Genomic DNA, 21,041 nt, shown 5'->3' on the forward strand with positions numbered 1-21,041 from the left:
TATAGTGAACAGTAGCCGGAGCGGAGGCTTTTTAAACATTCTTCTACTTGTTAATGTTTTGCTTTTAAAAATATAATGGATAGGGGCCCAGACTTTTACAGGTCTTTGCCCAAAGGTCCCTTTCTCAATGAGGACTTCATTGACACCCACATCCAATTTAAATTTGCAGCTTTTCCACCCGCCAGTGATTCTCCTTTTCCTGCTGTGTATTTATTCATAGTACATATCACTAACATACTATTTTTTATTTTGTTCATTGCCTGTGCCTCCCCATTAGAATATAGACTTCAAGAAAGCAGTTGTTTGAATTATGTATCCACTTTGTCTGCTGCTCTCTTGCCTAGTGCCTAGGAGAAGATCTGGCACATAGTAGGTGCTAATCTTTAAATGGATTGCACAGACCACCACATAGTAGGGGCTTTTCTTTTCATGCCCACATTGGTCATGCATCTTTGAAAATTCGTTGGTTGGGGGGTGGCAGGGTTTGGAGCTGAGAGAAGGGGCCAAAATGTTATATATTCTTTTTATTAATCACCCTGTACTGGTTTATAAAAAGAATACATTTGGAAATGACTGGGAAGTTGACTTGGAGAGTTATGCATACTTCACTAATGCCTGATTTAGCCCTCTATAGATTTGGTCCTTATCCCTACAACTTTCTGCCCTGGCCCTCTCCATAAGGTACTGGTTCCTGGTTTGAAGCAGTGGGAACAAGTGGGAGGACCTATGGGGCCTGAGAATCTCCTACTTGGGGCACCTATATAATAGGGGAGCCTTTGCTCTGCCTAGGCTGGCTGGAGTGTAACCCAGTTCTAAGACAACAGCCCAAGAGATGAACTTTCCAGGCTCTTTCCAAGTTGATGCTCCTGCATCCGAGGGAGCCAAGTTTCCATAGATGATTGATGGGCAGGATTTAAATTTGATCTTGGGTGGATCCTTCCCTGTGGGAACAGATGATATCTGGAGACATGTGACACTCCTATGGAAGCACGTGACCCTGTCGGTGGGATCTCAAGATGGCATATGAGAGTAGCCCATGTGCTGAAAACATCCTTGTAAGCCTGTGGATTCTCCCTTTTTCTTTCCCTTAGAGATGGAATTCCTCCTTATCGTGTGGGGAGTAAGAAACAGCTCCAGAGAGAAATGCATCGAAGTGTGAAGGCCAATGGTCAAGTGTCTCTACCTCATTTCCCGGTGAGTACAGTCTGGAGTGAGGAGACAGCTGTTTTCTGCCATGTTGAGTCCTAAAGAAAAGGAATGGGAGGTGGAAGTTGGGAGGTATAGGGAAGGTAGAAAAGAGCAGTCCCTAAGGTCCCCTAGGGCAAAGGGAGAGAAAAGAAGAACTGGACAATAGGCATTACATGTTTTTTGGGTTGTGATAGTGAGCACAGTAATGTGATTATGAGGTTATCAATCAGTTTTGCTATAGAGGAATACCTGAGGTTGAGTAATTTATAAATAAAAGAGGTTTATGGCTGGGTGCAGTGGCTCATGCCCGTAATCTCAGCACTTTGGGAGTCTGAGGCGGGCAGATCACCCTAGGTCAGGAGTTTGAGACCAGCCTGGCCAACATGATGAAACCCCACCTCCACTAAAAATACAAAAATTAGCTGGGTGTGGTGATGCGCGCCTATAGTCCCAGCTACTTGGGAGGCTAAGGCAGAGGAATCACTTGAACCTGGGAGGCGGAGGTTGTGAGCTGAGATCATACCGTTGCACTCCAGCCTGGGCGACAGAGCGAGACTGTCTCAAAAGAAAAAAAAAGGCTTATTTGGTTCACAGATATGCAGGCTGTACAAGAAGCATGGTGCCAACATCTGCTTCTGGTGAAGGTTTCAAGGAGCTTTCAATCATAATGCAAGGGGAAGGGGAGCCACTGTGTAACAGGGAGAGAAGCAGCAAGCTGGGGTTGGGGGTGGTGGTGGGCAGTGCCATGTTCTTTCAAACAACCAGATCTCATATGAACTAACAGGGAAAACTTGCTCATTGCTGCAGGGAGGGCACCAAGCACCCAAACACCTCCCACTAGGCCCACTTCCACCACTGGGGATCATATTTCAACATGAGATCTGGAGGGGACAAATATCCAAAGTATGTCACAGGTTTGATGACCTATTTTTGAACCTTTGCATTTTCTGAATTAAAAAAAAAAAAAAATTCCCTATGAGAAAGAAACTGAAGCACTTATTTCCCAGAAACCAAGAAATGCTAGATGATCCATGCTTCTCTACAGCTTGGTGAGCTCACTGTATTTCCACTAGAATGGAAGCCCTCTGGGGGGAGGGGAGGAGTTTTGTCTATTCTGTTAACCTCTGTATGCACAGAGACTATAACACTAACTGACACATAACAGGTGCTCAGTAAACATTTGAGTGAATGAATAAGGAACCTCTGTCCCCTTGGGACAGACACATAATAGGTGCTCAATAAACATTTGAGTGAATAAGGAACCTCTGCCCCCTTGGGACATTCTCCTGCCCTCCTCACTGGGACATTCTACTTGTGTCAATCACAGGACTCCAAGTCATTTTAGTCAGTGATTTTAGTCATTCATTTATGTATTGATTGACCATTTCTCCTCCTGGCTTCTAAAGCCCTGGAGAGTAGCTGTTCCTTTCCAACTCCAGAACTCGGCTTGGAACTCGGCTTGGTACCTGTTGGTGAGTCTGTGCCTATCAAATACAGAATGAACGAAGTGTTTAGAAGTGAGGATCTCCTGAGCAGCTTCTTCCTGTAACTGAGATGGTGGATGAAGGGCTTTTCTGGGACCTCTCCTTTTATTTCCATGCCTGCTAAAGCAGCCAGCACATGGCTGTACTCAAGAGAACTTCCCCATCTACATTCCCATTTTAGGGCTGTGCTGTTTACCATAGCCTCAAATCCAGGTTGCAGTGACACTCTTCTTTAAGGAGGGGAAGAAAGCACCCAGCTCACAGCAGGTGTTTATGAATCCTTCCTGCCAGCTTCAGAGAATCCCATTGGTCTGTCTGGTTATGTTGTGTTTAAAAAATTAACACATTGAATTGCTAAACTCATGTTGCATTAGTGCACAAACTGTAGCTCTTCTCTGAAAGCCCCTCACACGGACAAGGGCACACTTACCTTGTTTTAAAATTAGCATAGTGAAATTGCTTTTCTGAGGACCTCTAGCATTCCCCCTCCTCCACAGATAGTAAGTATTGATGACATACTATTATTGTTTTTTTGACTGGGGGATATGTGTGTTAACAAAGAAAAGTTCTATCACCCAGGCTTGTAAATTAGATGATTTTGTCCTGGGGTGTGCAAATCGACTTTCTCCATCAGGCAGCGCTTTGATCGGGGGCTGCAAGGAGCCAGCCTGTGTGAGAATGGCCACCTACACAGGAGCCTTTCTCTCCCCTCTCAGTTTCTGCAGCTAAGTGGTTGCCGTGGCAAGGCCCATCTTTGCAGCTGGGGGACATGCTAGCCTTTGCAAGTTAGCTTTCTGCTCCCCCCACCCCACCCCAAAGGAGCCAAGCAAGAGGGAGATTAGGAAGAAGGAGGTAGAACAACTGGAGAGGTGGGGGGTTGGGTGGGGGGAGCGAGATGACAGGAAAAGGACAGAAAGCTGGGCAGCAGGGGTTCTCTCTGTTTGCTGCTTTTGGCAGGCGTACTCGGTGCCTTTTTATATTCTGCACTTGATTTGGAGATGTTCCCTTTTCCCTTGATAGATCAGCTTCAGGCAGCCAAGCTCAGCAGTGTTCTGCTACTAGCCTGCAGCAGCTTTCTTCATTTTCTGTACAAAGAGAGAGGGAGGAGGGAAGGAGAAAAACGAGGGAGATCGAGGACAGTGTTGAGACAACACCACCTCAAAGGTGCGCAGTGTGCGGCCAGGAAATAAATTACCACTTCTTCTCTGATCCAGGCCGTTTGACTCCCTTTCCCCCCCCCTTTCCTCCCTCCCACCTCCTTTCCAATCTTATTTTTTTAAATTTTCAACTCCCTTTCTGTTTAGATTCTACTTTTTATTCCTTGAGTTGGTCTCTCCCCTCCCTACCTCAGAGGGCTGCCTTTTTTTTTTTTTTTTTGATGTTTGACAACAGTCTTTGAAGATTTTCTACTTCAGAGTAGCTACTGATGGGCTGGTTGTACTACAGAGAGAACAAGCAGGGCCTCTCGGAGTGCGACCAACTGCTCCTGCCCAAGGCAAACGCTGGTGGGGACCATGGCTCTCCATGAGGCCATGGCGTTAGCGCATAAAAGTCCCGAGCAGCCCAGGCCGCCTTGCCATCCACTTTCCACCCGAACATGGGTTTGCGGTATGCAGCGCCCGGTGCGGGAAGCTCCAGCCAAGCCACCGCCCGCCCGGCCCGCTGAACGTGCCTCCTCCCTTTTCTTTCCACGTCCTGTAGAGAACCCACCGCCTGCCCAAGGAGATGACCCCCGTGGAACCCGCCACCTTTGCGGCTGAACTGATCTCGAGGCTGGAGAAGCTGAAGCTGGAGTTGGAGAGCCGCCACAGCCTGGAGGAGCGCCTGCAGCAGATCCGAGAGGTAATGCGGCCTAGGCCGTCTCCCTGCTTCCGTCCACGGTGTGCGCGCACTATGAGTATGCGCATGCGTGTGGGCTGCTTGTGGGTGTGTGCATGCGTGTGGGCTGCGTGCGCATGTGCGTGTTGCGTGTGGATGTGCGCATGCGTGTGAATTGCGCTTTTCTAGATGGGCCTGTGCGTGTGCGCATAGGCGTGGCTGTGGGCGTGCACATGGGTGTACGTGCTCCTGCATAGGGCGCGATGTGGCAAGCCCAGGGCCTCGGGCCCTCCTGCTTCCTGGGTCACTTCCCCTTCTGACATCTTACGTTTCAGGATGAAGAGAAGGAGGGCTCCGAGCTCACACTCAGTTCTCGGGAAGGGGCGCCCACGCAGCACCCCCTCTCCCTACTGCCCTCCGGCAGCTACGAGGAAGACCCGCAGACGATACTGGACGATCACCTGTCCAGGGTCCTCAAGACCCCTGGCTGCCAGTCCCCGGGCGTAGGCCGCTATAGCCCCCGCTCCCGCTCTCCGGACCACCACCACCACCACCATTCGCAGTACCACTCCCTGCTCCCGCCCAGTGGCAAGCTGCCTCCCGCGGCCGCCTCGCCGGGCGCTTGTCCCCTCCTCGGGGGCAAGGGCTTTGTGACCAAGCAGACGACGAAGCATGTCCACCACCACTACATCCACCACCACGCCGTCCCCAAGACCAAGGAGGAGATCGAGGCGGAGGCCACGCAGCGGGTGCACTGCTTCTGCCCTGGGGGCCCGGAGTATTACTGCTACTCGAAATGCAAAAGCCACCCCAAGGCCCTGGAAACCATGCCCGGCGAGCAATTTGGGTAAGTGCCGGGTAGACCACAGTGTCCCGTGTGGGGCTTCTCTCCCAGCCAGGTCCATGGGCAGGTGTGAGGTGGGAGCCGCATCACAGGCGTTTAGTTTCTAAGAGGGCAGCAGAGGGCACGGCCGGGTGAGGGTGTGGGGAGCAGGTGCATGGGATTTTCGTGTCACCGCCCCCCCCACTTGCTGAATTGTCTGATTCTAGGAGTCCCGGAGATTTAACCGGGTCTCTGGGTTGGGTGTGGTTCTTGGTTCCCCACAGCGGCAGCAGAGGCAGTACCTTGCCCAAACGCAATGGGAAAGGCACGGAGCCGGGCCTGGCCCTGCCCGCCAGGGAAGGAGGGGCCCCCGGCGGAGCTGGGGCCTTGCAACTTCCCCGAGAGGAAGGAGACAGGTCGCAGGATGTCTGGCAGTGGATGCTGGAGAGTGAGCGGCAGAGCAAGCCCAAGCCCCATAGGTAAACACCACTTGCCGCCGCCGCGGCCGCGAGGGTCATGGGCACTCAGTACGGAGGTATTGTGGGAATGGCTGTTTTTGCAGTCCGCCGAATACAAATGTGACTATTTGCTCCTGCCATCTTAATATTAAACGCTGGACTGAGCAGACCACAAAAATGTCATGTTTTGGCACTGACCCCTGTTCGTGTTATGGTAGTTATTTTTTTCTTCTCTCTCCCTCTGAGCAGAATAGACAAGTTTCTATTGAAGTCACATTTTCCAGTTCTTCTAACCCAGTTTCTTTCCTTCTGTTTTCTCTCTGCTCATTCCTTGTTTAGTGCCCAAAGCACAAAAAAGGCCTACCCCTTGGAGTCTGCCCGCTCGTCTCCAGGCGAACGAGCCAGCCGGCACCATCTGTGGGGGGGCAACAGCGTGCACCCCCGCACCACCCCCCGTGCCCACCTGTTCACCCAGGACCCTGCGATGCCTCCCCTGACGCCACCCAACACTCTGGCTCAGCTGGAGGAGGCCTGTCGCAGGCTGGCTGAGGTGTCAAAGCCCCCAAAGCAGCGGTGAGTGGAAGTGAGGGATCCTAGGTTGGGGCAGGGATTGGGTTTGGGTGGTGGCCTGGTCTGTGGCTAATGGGGAGGGCCTCTCTTTCTGCCTGGGTCTCAAACCCTCCCATGAGAGGAAGAATTGCTTATGGATGAGTAAGCTTCTCCTTTCCAGCTTCTAGAAATTGTTCCCTTCAGTTATGTTCATTCTACCAGAGTTAAGCCAGGATCTGTGAGGCAAGTCATGCCTAGAATTGGGAGAATGAGTTTCAGTAATTCCTTACAAAGGCCATTTCTTACAAATGTCTTGATTGTTTAAGGCTGGTTAGTTTGAGCGTATAAGAAACTACGAGATGGAGGAACAAGAGTCCTCAGCCCTTTGCTGGGGCTAAGTGTCCCGTCCTGGGCTCCCAGAGGGGCTTAGAATGGCTGTTCCAAGATGTCTTCCCAGCCTCTTCAGCCACTGTTAACCCAGGGTCTTGGTTGGGTTTCCATAGGGATGGAAGTCGATTTCGTGTCTCTTCAGGAGGCCAAAGAGTAATTTTCTGTCTGCTCCTCAATTGCTCTGGGGACAACAGTGCACCTCTAAATCCCTCGCCCTGGCTGTGTCCTCAGGTGCTGTGTGGCCAGTCAGCAGAGGGACAGGAATCACTCAGCCACTGTTCAGGCGGGAGCCACGCCCTTCTCCAATCCAAGCCTGGCTCCAGAAGAGTGAGTGTCTTTACCTGGCATTACTGAGATCTGCCGAGTGGTTTATGTTTCAGAGTATTCGCCATCTGGAGTTTCATTTTCGTGAAACTTTTTTTGGTTTTTGAAATCACCTTGATTTTAGTGCTAGTGATGAGGAACAGTAAACATAGATGTGGCCATCCATGTCCTACTGACAAATGCATCATAGCGAAAGTTTTTTTGGTCATACACAAATCAAAAGCTGGGACACGAAGCCATTAGAAGGGTAGAAGGGACCTCAAATTCAGCTGGAAAAGTCGCCGCCATTCAACTTGCGAGTTAGTACTACTGAAAACATTTATCACCCTGAGCAGGAGGATCATTCTCCACTGTGGCAGAGACGGAGGGGACCATCCTTGTGTTTTTGCTTGGAGAAGACAGAATATCTTCCCCCAAATTGGGCAGTGATTCTTTCTGTAAATTTAGTCTCATTCAGAGTAGATTGAGAGAAGCCTGCTCAGTTTAGTTACTGGATGGTGCAATTAAAAAGAAATCTGCTAAAGAGACCTGAAATGGTCCGTAGAAAGTTTTCTTTCTGTGTCTTCATCCTGAGCAGTGAGCAATGTTTGAAGTCCTCAGTAGGTCACTACCCTGGATCCTTTCATTGTTTCAGTTGGTTGACCCTAAGTGTACCAGCCGTCCGGGTCTGGGCCGACCACTTTTTTTCCTCTGTTTTTTCTTTGTTTTTTTTTTTTTTTGGGAGACAGTCTCGCTCTGTCACCCATGCTGGAGTGCAGTGGCGCGATCTCGGCTCAGTGCAAGCTCCACCTCCCGGGTTCATGCCATTCTCCTGCCTCAGTGTCCCGAGTAGCTGGGATTGCAGTCACCCACCACCACGCCCAGCTCATTTTTTTTTTTATTTTTAGTAGAGACAGGGTTTCACCATGTTGGCCAGGCTGGTCTCGAACTCCTGGCCTCAAGTGATCTGCCCACCTCAGCCTCCCAAAGTGCTGGGATTACAGGTGTGAGCCACCACGCCCAGCCTAGCAGCTTTTTTTTCAGGCTACTCTACAAAATCTCAGAATAAATGGGGACATGGACATGACTGGGGGCTACCCGCCATTAGTTGTTCTCATTCTACTGGAATAAGAGGGGGTGGGATTTAGGCATTCTGAGTTCATGCCATCCCAAAGGTGTCCTGCTCTGGGTTTGTCTCTTTAGCACTCTCCAGTCCAGGTGAGACCCGGCATCTCTGTGATAATTTCTCTTCTCTCATCTTCTTGGGGAAGCACGCCATTTATGCTAACCTGAAAGAGGCTGCTGTGTACCTTCATTTGGTGGCAGTGGGGAAAGCAATACCAATTCGTACAACTGAAAGGAAATCATCCTTTTCCGCATGCTCCATGCAGAGCATGTGGGCTTGGACTGTGTGTCCCCCAGAGCTGCCTGCCTCTGAGATGTGGGGCTCTGCCCCAGCCCCCACTTTAACTGCAACCCTAGTGTTTGGATACCCCGTCACTTACGCACATGTGCGCACGTGTGTGTTTGCTTTAGATGTGTGTCTGCTTTAAAATGCTGAACTTGTTCCATTCCATCTTATTTTCAGTCACAAAGAGCCAAAGAAACTGGCAGGTGTCCACGCGCTCCAGGCCAGTGAGTTGGTTGTCACTTACTTTTTCTGTGGGGAAGAAATTCCATACCGGAGGATGCTGAAGGCTCAGAGCTTGACCCTGGGCCACTTTAAAGAGCAGCTCAGCAAAAAGGGAAATTATAGGTAAGAGTCCTGTGGCTTTTTTCTGCTTTCAGTTTGTTTGCTCAGAGCCAAAAGCCAGAGCCTGGAGCAGCTCCCCTGGCTGAGCAGACCTGGGCGGGGCAGGGTGGAAGGGGGCTCAGCAGGCGCTGGGGGAGGCTCCTTCTCGTTTCTTGTCCCCCCTCACCACTAGCAGAACAATGAAGCAGCAGCCGCAAGAGAGACGCTGCATGGAGGGTTCCCTGGGGGACCTGGCCAGGCTCTTTCCACCAGGTGAACCAGACTGAGGAGAAAAGGAGCAGCCGCTTGCTCTGACAGGAGGAGAGTGGGGCTCAGGCCGCACTGCAGAGGCTTTACCTGCAATTGAAGGGCTTGTGGGCGAGCGGGGAGCACGGAGAAAAAAGAGGGACAGGCAGGTTGATTAGGAGGGAGGGTCTGGAAGCGCCAACCTCCTGGCTTGAGTTTAGGAGGGACCCTCACATTGAAGGCTCCAAATAGTCAGGAACCATGCCTGGGAAAGGTCGCCCCTATTTTTCTCAGTCTGCCTTTCCACCTGAAGAACCTCCCTGTGTTTTATGGGCCATTAGAAGCAGGGATGTGCCTTTGTCCATAACAAAGAAGGGGCTGGACCTGTGAGTGGGCACAGGGTGAATAAGGCAGTCCACTCTTCCTGCCCGGGCCTGGGCCTCGTTGTCTTCTCCCCTGCAGGGGCTTCAGGAAGGGAACTTACTGGTCTCCTCACCTTGTCTGCAGAGTGGACGGAGGTGCCCTTGAGAAGGTCCGTGCTGACCTTTTAGGGCCCTTGAGAGGGTTCAAGAGCTGAGGAGCATGAGGGCCAGCCCTAGGCCATTCCTTCTTTTGATCACTTCCTCCTAACAGCAGGTGATGACTGCCTCAGTTCATCGTGAGTCCTCCCTTGTCCCTCTCCATGGCCTGCAGCCCAAGAGAACCTGTGGATTCTGCTCCAGTTCTGTCTCAGGGTTAGGGCTCCAGGCTGGGACAAGGGTGAGATGGGGGCAACCTAGTTTAAGCAGGTGCTCACTCTGGGGTCTACACCCGAGAGAGAGTTCCAACTCCTCAGCTGTGTGCCGTGGACCCTGTACAGGACCACAGTCTATGCCCAGGTGTGAACCCATTGCCGCCACCAGGGCCAGGGGTGTGAGTGGAAAACTCTGAATAGCACTTGGTAACCTGCCAGGTGGGCATATGGGCTCCTGGATGGGAATGAGTCCACCTGCAGGGCTCTGAGGCGCCCTCCCGTCTAGGGCAGGCCCTGTGTAGTTTTACCGCCACCTTCATCTGGGAGTTATTCTGGGCAGGGGCTCAAGGTGAGCCCCTCTTTGGAGGGGGAGGGGATGGAGGTCGGACTGAGCCCCTGGAGGTGACTGGCCAGCAGGGCGTGTTGCTGGGCCTGGATATTCCCTTTTACACCTGGGCGGAGACAGTTGTGAAAAGGTATCAAAGGGATGGGGGAACAGGCCTGGCTGCTGCTGCTGCTGCTTTTATCTTGAAAAGACACAAGGTGAAAGTAATGACACAAGTGTGCCCCTCTGGGGATTCATTTTGATCTTGGCTTTGTCTCGGCTGGACTTTGAGTGGAACTGTAGGTGACCTCGGAGAAGAGCCATGTGGCGCTGGCATAAGCTTGCGGGGAAGGTGCCTCCCTCAGCTGCTCTGGCCACATCTGGCTCTGATTTTTTTTTTTTTTTTTCTCCCTGAGGCACAGTTAATAAGCCTGGCTTTGAAGCTCTGGCCTCCCCTCTAATGCACAAAGACTTGCACAAATGGTCAACCCTCCGATCCTCTCCAGTTCTTTCCTGAGTGCATCAGGCTGTGGGAAGGCCCTCCCAGCCGCCTTCTCTCTGCAGGGCCTGAGCTGGACTCAGTGCCCTCCTGGGGTGGGACAGGGACACAGGGTGTCATGCCTCACCCTCCCAGCAGGGCTGGTGCTCCAACATCTCAATTTGTACAGATACATCCCCCTTCAAAAAAATAAGAAAGACCCAGTGAGGTTGGGGCCGTGGAGCAGGGGTGGGAGGTAGGGGGACCTGGGATGCGTTGAGTAATCTCAACATGGCAGGGGTTCAAAAAGCAAACAGTCCCTTCAGACGCGCCAGACGCTATTGGTGCCAGATGTCAGAAGAAAGCAAAGTTTGCCACATAAAGCATGTTGCAGTGGAAAAGCCTGTTTCTTGGAGAAAATGAGGGCAGTGCAGTGTGTTTGAAGTCCTGGGGGTGGGGCCGAGAGAATGTGGCCTCTCTCCTCTCTGGAGGAGGTTGCAATTATGTAAAAGGTCGCTGCGTGTTTGCTCAGACATGCTGTGAAAGCCCAACTTGGTGAACCCCGGAGGGGTCGGAGCTGGGGGAGCTGGGGCCAAAGGGGTCTGACGGAGGGTGGCGTTGAGGTTTGAGCCTCTTACGTGGAGAAGTGACTTTTCCCCCCCACTGTCCCAGGTCTCCTGTGCACAGAGCCCCTCCCCATTTTCTCACTGTCTCCTCTCACGCTCCCCCGAGAATTTTGACCCCTTGACATGAAGTGTCTTCAGTGCTGCCCAGTCAGAGCCATGCCGTTGTTCACCCCAGTGCATTAGCTGGGTCAGGAATGCTAAAAACAAAGAACCTTGACTAAACCCAGCTGTTCACTGTATTTAGCCTTATCTCCTACGAAAGTATTTGGCTTGCCTTTATTAAAGAGGAAAAAAATTGAGCTCTAACCAAGGGGAGGTCATTTTTTTTTTTTTTTTTTAAGGGAAAAGACAAAAACAAAGCCCAACCATAACCCTGAGACACAATTAAATGTTTGAAAGGGTCTCCCATCCTCCCAGGGGACGGTGACCTTCCCTCTGTGAGTGGCCTTTATGGGCTGGAAATGACAGCTTGCAGGGGCAAGTTTAATCCCTCTGAGGGGTCTCCCTTGGCTGGGGACAGGGAAGGAAGAGGCCCTCGCTTAATTTCCTCAGAAGGGGTTTGGGGGTGGGCCTGGCCCGAGAGGACAGCAGTTGTTTCCGAATGTGGCGCTCCTGAGAGAGGCCAGGCATTTGCATCTGTACAATTAAACAGCCTCAGAAGAAAGAATGCTGGGGAGGGATAAAAGGAGCCTTTAATCAACGGGCATAATAGAAGGGCCTTTGGTGTTTGACCCTGGAGGGGTGGGATGGGAGAAGAGGCCTGGAAATGGGGAGAAGAGGGAGGGCATCATGGGGCCTGTGCCGTCTGTTCGGCCCTGGGAAGCTGCGCTGGGGTGGCTTGCCTCCTGTGTGGCTGTGCCAGGGCTGTCCAGGACTGTTGCACTTGGGCCCTGGAGGATGGAGGCCTCCGGACTGCTCAAGCATCTGGAATTCAGCGTTTCACAGACTTCGGCAGGTTCCGCCTCTCCAGGTGGTGGGTTCACAGACTTCGGCAGGTCCTGGCTCTCCAGGTGGTGGGTTCAGGATGTGGCTGAACCTAAAGATAGTCTGGAGTCTCTTTGAAGGACCTGCTTGGCGGCTGCTGCAAATTAACTGCAGGCATTTGTCCTCCCCTTCCCTCCTCCACCCCGCTGCTGAAAAAGGTTGGGGGGAAAAGCAGGTCTGTTTTCCAACATGTATGTGTGTCAGGAGATAGCAGAGGTGCTGGGCTGAAGATTGCAGGTGGCAGGTCCGGCCCAGGCTGCTGCTCAGTGGGTGCCCGGCTTTCGTCATCTCGGCCCACCTGCTTCTTGTGGTGTGGCCAGTCCCAGTTGCCATCTTAAAGCAGTTACGGGCAACAGTGTACATGCACACCTGCCATAGCAAATTCCTAGGATACCTCAGTCCTCCATGTTGGCATGCTTTTCTTTTCAACAATGTGGAAAATGCAGTTTACCAAGAAGCTTTTCTGGTTTTCCTTTTAAGGTATTACTTCAAAAAAGCAAGCGATGAGTTTGCCTGTGGAGCGGTGTTTGAGGAGATCTGGGAGGATGAGACAGTGCTCCCGATGTATGAAGGCCGGATTCTGGGCAAAGTGGAGCGGATCGATTGAGCCTTGGGGGTCTGGCTTTGGTGAACTGTTGGAGCCCGAAGCTCTTGTGAACTGTCTTGGCCGTGAGCAACTGCGACAAAACATTTTGAAGGAAAATTAAACCAATGAAGAAGACAAACTCTAAGGAAGAATAGGCCAGTGGGCCTTTGGGAGGGCGGGGGGAGGTTGATTTTCATGATTCATGAGCTGGGTACTGACTGAGATGAGAAAAGCCTGAACTATTTATTAAAAACATGACCACTCTTGGCTATTGAAGATACTGCCTGTATTTGAGAGACTGCCATACATAATATATGACTTCCTAGGGATCTGAAATCCATAAACTAAGAGAAACTGTATAGCTTACCTGAACGGGAATCCTTACTGATATTTATAGAACAGTTGATTTCCCCCATCCCCAGTTTATGGATATGCTGCTTTAAACTTGGAAGGGGGAGAGAGGAAGTTTTAATTGTTCTGACTAAACTTAGGAGTTGAGCTTGGAGTGCGTTCATGGTTTCTTCACTAACAGAGGAATTATGCTTTGCACTACGCCCCTCCAAGTGAAGACAGACTCTTAAAAATGGTGCCCTACCATTGACACACGCAGAAATTGGTGCATTTTTTTTTTTTTTTCCTATGCTGCTCTGTTTTGTCTTAAAGGTCTTGAGGGTTGACCATGTTGCATCATCATCAACATTTTGGGGGTTGTGTTGGATGGGATGCAGAGGGAGAGGCAGGGAACCCCGCTCCTTGGGGCCCCAGGTTGATCCTGTGACTGAGGCTCCACCTCACGTAGCCTCCCCAGGCCCAGGGCCCTGTGGCTGAGGCCTGCTAGAATCACTGCCGTTGTGCTTTGTGGAAACGACAGTTCCTTGTTGTTTTTGTTTCTGTTTTTGTTTTACATTAGTCATTGGACCACAGCCATTCAGGAACTACCCCGTACCCCGCAAAGAAAATGAACAGTTGTGGGGAGACCCAGCAGCACCTTTCCTCCAGACACCTTCATTTTGATGTTCGGGTTTTTGTGTTAAGTTAATCTGTACATTCTGTTTGCCATTGTTACTTGTACTATACATCTGTATATAGTGTACGGCAAAAGAGTATTAATCCACTATCTCTAGTGCTTGACTTTAAATCAGTACAGTACCTGTACCTGCACGGTCACCCGCTCCGTGTGTCGCCCTATATTGAGGGCTCAAGCTTTCCCTTGTTTTTTGAAAGGGGTTTATGTATAAATATATTTTATGCCTTTTTATTACAAGTCTTGTACTCAATGACTTTTGTCATGCCATTTTGTTCTACTTATACTGTAAATTATGCATTATAAAGAGTTCATTTAAGGAAAACGACTTGGTACAATAATTATTGTAATTAAGAGATGTAGCCTTTATTAAAATTTTATATTTTTCAAAACATTGGCCTTGCGTTTGAATCCCCAGGGTGGGAACAGGGCCAAGGGGCCCTTCCATGTGTAGGCGTCTGTGCTTGATTTCCCACCTTGCCCAAGCCCGTCTCTGACCTCGAGCCCTGACCTGATCTGGACCCACCTGGAGGTTTTGTAAAATCATTTCTTCAGATCACTTGGCTACTGGCTGAGGCTTTTGTTGCCTTGGAGCAGGCTGTAGACAACATCTCCTTCGGGAGTCCTCTTCCCTCTAACACCTCCATTCAGCCTCTTCCTCCTGGGCAGATTGTCTCCAGTCCAGCCAGGTAGGTGCAGGGGACTAGGGGATGAGAGGAGGCCCTCCCAGGAGTACTTGGCATTTCAATAGGGGTCTCCGACATGAAAGCCGTTCAGCAGATGGTTTCATAGACCTGGAATGTCCACGTGGGGCCAGTGGACTTAGAGATCAAAGCTAGCCAGGCACCCTCCCCATTCTGGGAGCTGATCAACAAGGCTATTAATCCTATCTGACTATTTTATCGTGGGCCATCAGGCCCAGGGCTGGTCAGGTGTCAGGAATATAGCAAGCAGGCGGTGCAGGAGGAGGCGACACGAGCAGCTTCTACACCACTCAGTGGATAGGTGTGCTTCTGTGGCCGAGGACCTCAGCAGGCAGTTGCCCTCTGAACAAACATGCCCTCCCTGTACCCTGAGCACTTGGCATGCCAGGCCATTCTTCAGATCTGGGAAAGCAGGTCTTTTTAGTGGAGTCCTAGGAAGAACCCTTTTTAAAAAGAGAGGATCTGTAACTGCAGTTGGACTTCTTGTGTGCTGAGTTTTCATGAAACGAACTCAGTGGTCTGCAGTGGGTCTGGTTGGCTTGTTCTTCTCGCTGCCAACTGGCATCAGGCCGGCAGCATAGAGAAAGGCCAGGGTTCTGGCCATGCGGGGTAGGGATGGACGTGAACCCAGTAGCCTCGGCGTGGTGGCAGTAGTAGGAGTTATCAAGGCTGCTTGGAGAGTCCTGAGTTACCTTCCCAGAGGGCGAGGGTGTGAGGGCATCTGGCGAGAGGCTGGAGGAGCTCTCTGATTCTTTGAACTTGCCCCTAACCATGAAGGTTGCTGTGTCCTCCCCTCCTGGCTGGAATGGGGGCTCACACCAGGGTGTCCACCCACTTTCAGAATTATAAGCTTCTTTCCAAGACAAAAGGGTAAAGGGATGCAACCTATTGTGTGTGGTGAGGATTGGGGTTTGTGGATGGCTTTTCATCTCTATCTTCAGGCCTCTTGATTGAGGAGAATGATGAGGTTGGGGCTTGGGCCTCAGACAAACTGGACTGAAGGCCCAGCACCACCACTCTCTGGGGGCCGTGAGCGGGTTCCTGGGTACTTCTAAGGTGCATTTGTGAGAGACAACTGGACTAGTTGATCACTCATGTTTCTACCTTCTGTTTTCAGTGTTTTTGTTGTTTTTTTTAAGACAGAGTCTTGCTGTCATCCAGGCTGGAGTGCAATGGCGCAATCTCGGCTCACTGCAAACTCCACCTCCTGGATTCAAGCTATTCTCAGGCCTCAGCCTCCTGATTAGCTGGGATTACAGGCACCCACCACTATGCCTGGCTAATTTTTGTATTTTTTTCTACTAGAGATGGGGTTTTGCTGTGTTGCCCAAGCTGGTCTCAAACTCCTGAGCTCAGCAGTCCACCCACCTTGGCCTCCCAAAATGCTAGGATTACAGACACGAGCCACCACAACCAGCCCCTGTTTTCATTTTTAAATCTTTTTTTTTTTTTGGAGACAGAGTCTTGCCCTGTTGCCCAGGCTGGAATGCAGTGGTGCAATCTCAGCTCACTGCAAACTCCGCTTCCCGGGTTCAAGTGATTCTCGTGCCTCAGCCTCCCCAGTAGCTGGGATTACAGGCATGTGCCACCACATCAGCTATTTTTTGTATTTTTAGTAGAGACTGGGTTTCACCATGTTGGTCAGGCTGGTCTTGAACTCCTGGCCTCAAGTGATCTGCCCTCCTTGGTCTCCCAAAGTGCTGGGATTACAGGAGTGAGCCACCGCACCCGGCCCCTCTTAAACTTTTAAGTATGCAATACAGTATTGTTAGCCATAGGGACAGTGTTGCACAGAATATTTCTGGAACTTATTTATCTTGCATAATTGAGACTTTATGCACAATGACCAGCAACTCATTGCCCCCTCACTGCAGCCCTGACAACCAGCATTTGGTCCTCTAATTCTGTGAAGTCGACTTAGATACCTATATAACTGGAATCCTGCAGTATTTGTCAATCCGTGCCTGGCTTATTTCACTTAGCACAATGTGCTGTTGGTTCATCTGTGTTGTCACAAATGACAGGATTTTCCTCTTTTTTTTTTTTAAGGCTGAATAGTATTCCACTGTGTATTTATATTACATTTTCTTTATCCATTAATCCATTGATGGACACTTAGGTCATTTCCACATCTTGGCTATTGTGAATAATGCTGCAATAAACATGGAAGTGCTAATATCTCTTTAAGACCTTGATCTCTTTCCCTTTTTTTTTTTTTTTTTTTTTTTGATATGGAGTCTCACTCTGTTGCCCAGGCTGGAGTATAATGGACTGCAACCTCCGCTTCCTGGGTTCAAGTGATTCTCCTGCCTGAGCCTCCCAAGTAGCTGGGATTACAGGTACCGGCCACCATGCCCATCTAATTTTTTGTATTTTTAGCAGAGACGGGATTTTTCCATGTTGGCCAGGCTGGTCTTGAACTCCTGGCCTCAAATATTCCACTTGCCTCAGCCTCCCAAAGTGCTGGGATTACAGGTGTGAGCCACCATGCCCGGCAAGACCTTGATTTCAGTGATGTTTGATAAATACCCAGAAGTCGAATTGCTGAATCATATGGCCGTTCTATTTTAAATGTTTTAAGAAGTCTCTGTAGTGTTTTCCATAGTGGTTGCAGCACTTTGCATTCCCACCAACAGTATACAAGAGTTCCAATCTCTCCACATCCTCATCAACACTCGTCTTGGTTTCTGTGATAACAGCCATCCTAATAGGTATGAGATGGTACCTCATTATGATTTTGATTTGCATTTCCCTGATAGTTAGTGACACTGAGCATCTTTTCATATACATGTTGGCCATTTGTATGTCTTTGGAGAAATATCTTTTTTTTTTTTTTTTTTTTTGGCATTGAGTTTCGCTCAGCCACCCAGGCTGGAGTCCAGTGGTGTGATCTCGGCTCACTGCAACCACTGTCTCCCAGATTCAAGTGATTCTTCTGTCTCAGCCTCCTGAGTAGCTGGGATTACAAGCACCCACCATCATGTCCGACTAAGTTTCGTATTTTAGTAGAGACTGGGTTTCACCATGTTGGCCAGGCTGGTCTTGAACTCCTGACCTCAGGTGATTCCCCTGCCTCAACCTCCCAAAGTGCTAGGATTACAGGCATGAGCACTGACCCCAGCCAAGACATGTCTATTAAAGTCTTTAACTCGTTTAAAAATTGGGTTATCCTAGCACTTTGGGGGTCAAAGTGGGAGGATCACTTGAGCCCAGGAGTTCAAGACCAGACTGGGCAACACAGCGAGATGCCATCTCCAAAAAAAAAAAAAAAAGATTGGACTGTTAGATTTCTTGTTATTGAGTTGTAGGAGCTCTTATATATTTTGGAACTATGTATTTCTGCCTCTTCTAAGAGGGGCCCATGTTTGTGCTTCTCTCATATTAACATGTAGGGCCTCCTAATCCGGTGTGGATGTGCTTCCAGGAGTTGAGAGCCCTTGAAACGGTTCACAGTATCACCTGCTCATGCCTTCCTCTGAGGCAAGGATCTGTATTTTTTATTAGATTCTTAAAGGGATTTGCGCCTCCAAAGAAAATGCTAAAACCCATGGCTTGGGCTGTCAACTTCTCTCTTCCTTGTCCCCAAATCATTTAAGACGCAACTCTTCCAGAAACCCTTCCGTCCCTCCCTGCAGGCTCTCGCTAGTGTGGTCTGAAGATCATGAAGCGGACTCATGTGGGAGCCTGAGCAAGGCAGAGGCTCACCCCATTCCATGGGATAGACGGGACCTGCGTGTTTCCCGCCTCTCCAGGGGGACTCGTGCACACCAGCGTCCTGTTGCCTTAATCCCCCTCTGATCTTCCTCTTTTTCGTCTCTAGCTTCAAGTCACATAACTTAATCTTCACTTCCTGGGCTTTTCTCTATGTTCCCGCCTTATTTATCTGATTAATTCTTAACCAGATGATCAGAGGTCAAGAGCAGGCTGTGGGTCGAGCAGACCTGGGTTTGAGTCCACTCGGAGCTGGGCCGCGTAGGGAGCCACGGTTTCCTCGTTTGTTCAATGAGGAGAATATGTGAGTCCTCTGTCTAGAGTGGCTGTGATGGTGACATGGGTGAGGATCTCACCACTTGTTAGAATTTGCTCCTCGTGTGGAATCCACCCTCTCAGCCTTCCTGCTGTATCACCTGGGGGCTGCCATCTGCTGTCTTGCCCAAGGTAGTGGGAGAGTGGGTTTGTGGCTTGCTTTATTTGGAAACAGACTTGCTGCTGCTCGAGGCAGCCTTTGGCCGCAAAGCATCTGTAAATTTTTCTTTATCAAGCCCAGGGCCTTACAGTACTTGGAAATTCTCTATGGGCTCACAGCCAGGAAGGCAGTTTGTACGGAAGGGCCTGAAATGTTGGATTTTGGGGGGGGGGGAAATCCCATTTTATTCTCCCCACTCTAGAAAATTTTGGGGCCATCATCATGCTGTCAAAAAGAAGGAAATTGGCAATTACCCCTGAGAAAATATTACTGTCTACTTGAATAATCAGGCAAAGTTGTTTTTGTTTTAGGATTTAGAAAAATGTCCCCCCCTTTTTTTTTTTTACTTTTAGTAGATAATGTAGTTGTATGGAAACACCCCAAATTATACAGAAGCTTCAAAAGAATGCTTTACATCCTTCTTAGTGATTATTATCTCGCTTTATCAACCGTATTTCTTAGAAATCTGATATGACTGGATGCTACTCCATGATTTGTCTTAGGAAGTGGGTATGGTGACTTGGTTTAAAAACAAACAAAAACAACCGCCACCAGCCAGAAAAAGAAAAAAAGCTTTTTTTTTTTTCTCTTTTTTTTTTGAGAGAGAGTCTTACTCTGTCTCCCAGGCTGGAGTGCAGTGGTACGATCATGGCTCACTGCAGCCTCAACCTCCTGTGCTCAAGCGATCCTCCCAACTCACCTCAGCCTCCTGAGTAGCTGGGACTACAGGTGCACATCTGGCTAATTTTTGGAAAAAAAAAAAAAGGCATTTTGATAAACGTTAGCTATTACCAGAATTATCCCAGGGAGCAGGCCGCCTGCTTGGCACAGTCCCCGGACCAAACAGGCAGAATCGGCACAGAACCTTAGGTCTGGCAGCTTAGGAGACGAGTGTGTAGGGACTGTTTTAGAAGGGTCTGCCCCAGGTAGAACCACAGCCCCTGAACAGGGCCTCCTCTACCTCGTCCAATGCCTAGTTTCGGAAAAAATCCTTTGTGCTCCCTCCACGCTCACCTTCTAGTTCCCCTAAACCAGAGTCCCCAGCCTCTGGGCTGCAGACCTGTACTGGTCTGTGGCCTGTTAGGAACCAGGCTGCACAGAAGGAGGTGAGCGGTGGGCGAGGGAGCAGGACTGTCTGAGCTCTGCCTCCTGTCAGATCATCGGTGACATTAGATCGCCACAGGAGTGCAAACTGTGTGTGAACTGCGCACGCGAGGGATCTAGGTTGTGTGCTCCTTATGAGAATCCAATGCTTTGATGATCTAAGGTGGAACAGTTTCATCCCGAAACCATCTCTCCCACACCGCCCTCGTCCATGGAAAAATTGTCTTCCACAGAACCAGTCCCTGGTGCCAAAAAGGTTGGGGACCACTGCTCTAAAGTGACCTGCTGCGCAGGAGCTCTGTGTATGCAGCCCCTCTGCTGGGCACGCACCCTCCTTCACCCTTTCCTACGTTTGTCTCCTTTTAGCCTTCGGGTTTTGTCTCAAACGTCAGAGGTCTTCTCTGACCATGGGATCCATGTGTGTGGTCGTCTGATCCTCTCCATTGCAGAACTTGCTTCATTTATTTCCCTGCAAGTTCTCATTTGTAATGAAATTTTGATTATTTAATTGCATACTTATTTATCTATGAGACGGGGAGTAAATATATTTTGTTTGTTTGCTTGTTTGTTTTTGAGACAGAGTCTCGCTCTGTCGCCCAGGCTGGAGTGCAGTGGTGCGATCTCGGCTCACTGCAAGCTCCACCTCCCAGGTTCACGCCATTCTCCTGCCTCAGCCTCCCAAGTAGCTGGCACTACAGTTGCCCGCCACCACATCCGACTAATTTTTTGTATTTTTAGTAGAGATGGGGCTTCACCGTGTTAGCCAGGATGGTCTCGATCTCCTGACCTCATGATCCGCCCGCCTCGGCCTCCCAAAGTGCTGGGATTACAGGCGTGGGCCTGTAATCTCTGTCAACTCTTTAAACAAAATTCAAAGTGCCAGAATTTCTGTATTAATTTACTTTCTGTTTAAAATACTGTATTAGTTCCCTACGGTTGCTGTAACAAAGTACCACAAACGGGAAGGCTTGTAAAACAATAGAAATGTATTGTTTCACAGTTCTGGAGGCTGGAAGTCTGAGGTCAAGTTATCAACAGGGCCATGGTCCCTCTGAAACCTGGTGGGGAAGGAGCCTTCCTTACTTCTTTCAGCTTCTGGTAGCCCCACACATTCTTTGGCTTGTGGCAGCACAACTCCAGTCTTCACTGCATCCCTCCACACAGTTGTCTCTCTGGACATGTCTGTGTCCAAATCAAATTTCCCTTCCCCCCACCCCACCTTTTTTTTTTTTTTTTGAGACAGAGTTTTGCTCTTTTGCCTAGGCTGGAGTGCAATGGCATGATCTCGGCTCACTGCAAC

At 49.9% G+C, this 21,041-nt stretch overlaps 1 protein-coding gene across 7 annotated transcripts in view; it reads left to right on the forward strand.

Moving 5' to 3' along the window:
* AXIN2 (axin 2) overlaps positions 1-14,139 on the forward strand; it is a 33,243-nt gene extending 19,104 nt beyond the window's left edge. For 3 of the 7 annotated variants that reach the window (XM_037993396.2, XM_037993397.2, XM_037993398.2), the window contains exons 5-12: positions 1,092-1,194; positions 4,374-4,514; positions 4,826-5,337; positions 5,598-5,792; positions 6,111-6,344; positions 6,942-7,037; positions 8,602-8,769; positions 12,618-13,953. In XM_037993396.2, coding sequence (XP_037849324.2) covers positions 1,092-1,194; positions 4,374-4,514; positions 4,826-5,337; positions 5,598-5,792; positions 6,111-6,344; positions 6,942-7,037; positions 8,602-8,769; positions 12,618-12,744 — 1,576 coding nt within the window. In that variant the 3' untranslated portion in view covers positions 12,745-13,953. Of the gene's footprint in view, positions 1-1,091; positions 1,195-4,373; positions 4,515-4,825; positions 5,338-5,597; positions 5,793-6,110; positions 6,345-6,941; positions 7,038-8,601; positions 8,770-12,617 lie in introns of all 7 variants that reach the window. The other 4 variants (XM_008012059.3, XM_037993400.2, XM_008012060.3 and 1 more) reach the window with 4 other exon arrangements.
* Positions 14,140-21,041: the final 6,902 nt, after the last annotated feature.

The sequence above is a fragment of the Chlorocebus sabaeus genome, chromosome 16 (genome assembly GCF_047675955.1).
Source record: "Chlorocebus sabaeus isolate Y175 chromosome 16, mChlSab1.0.hap1, whole genome shotgun sequence".
Taxonomy (NCBI): domain Eukaryota; kingdom Metazoa; phylum Chordata; class Mammalia; order Primates; family Cercopithecidae; genus Chlorocebus; species Chlorocebus sabaeus.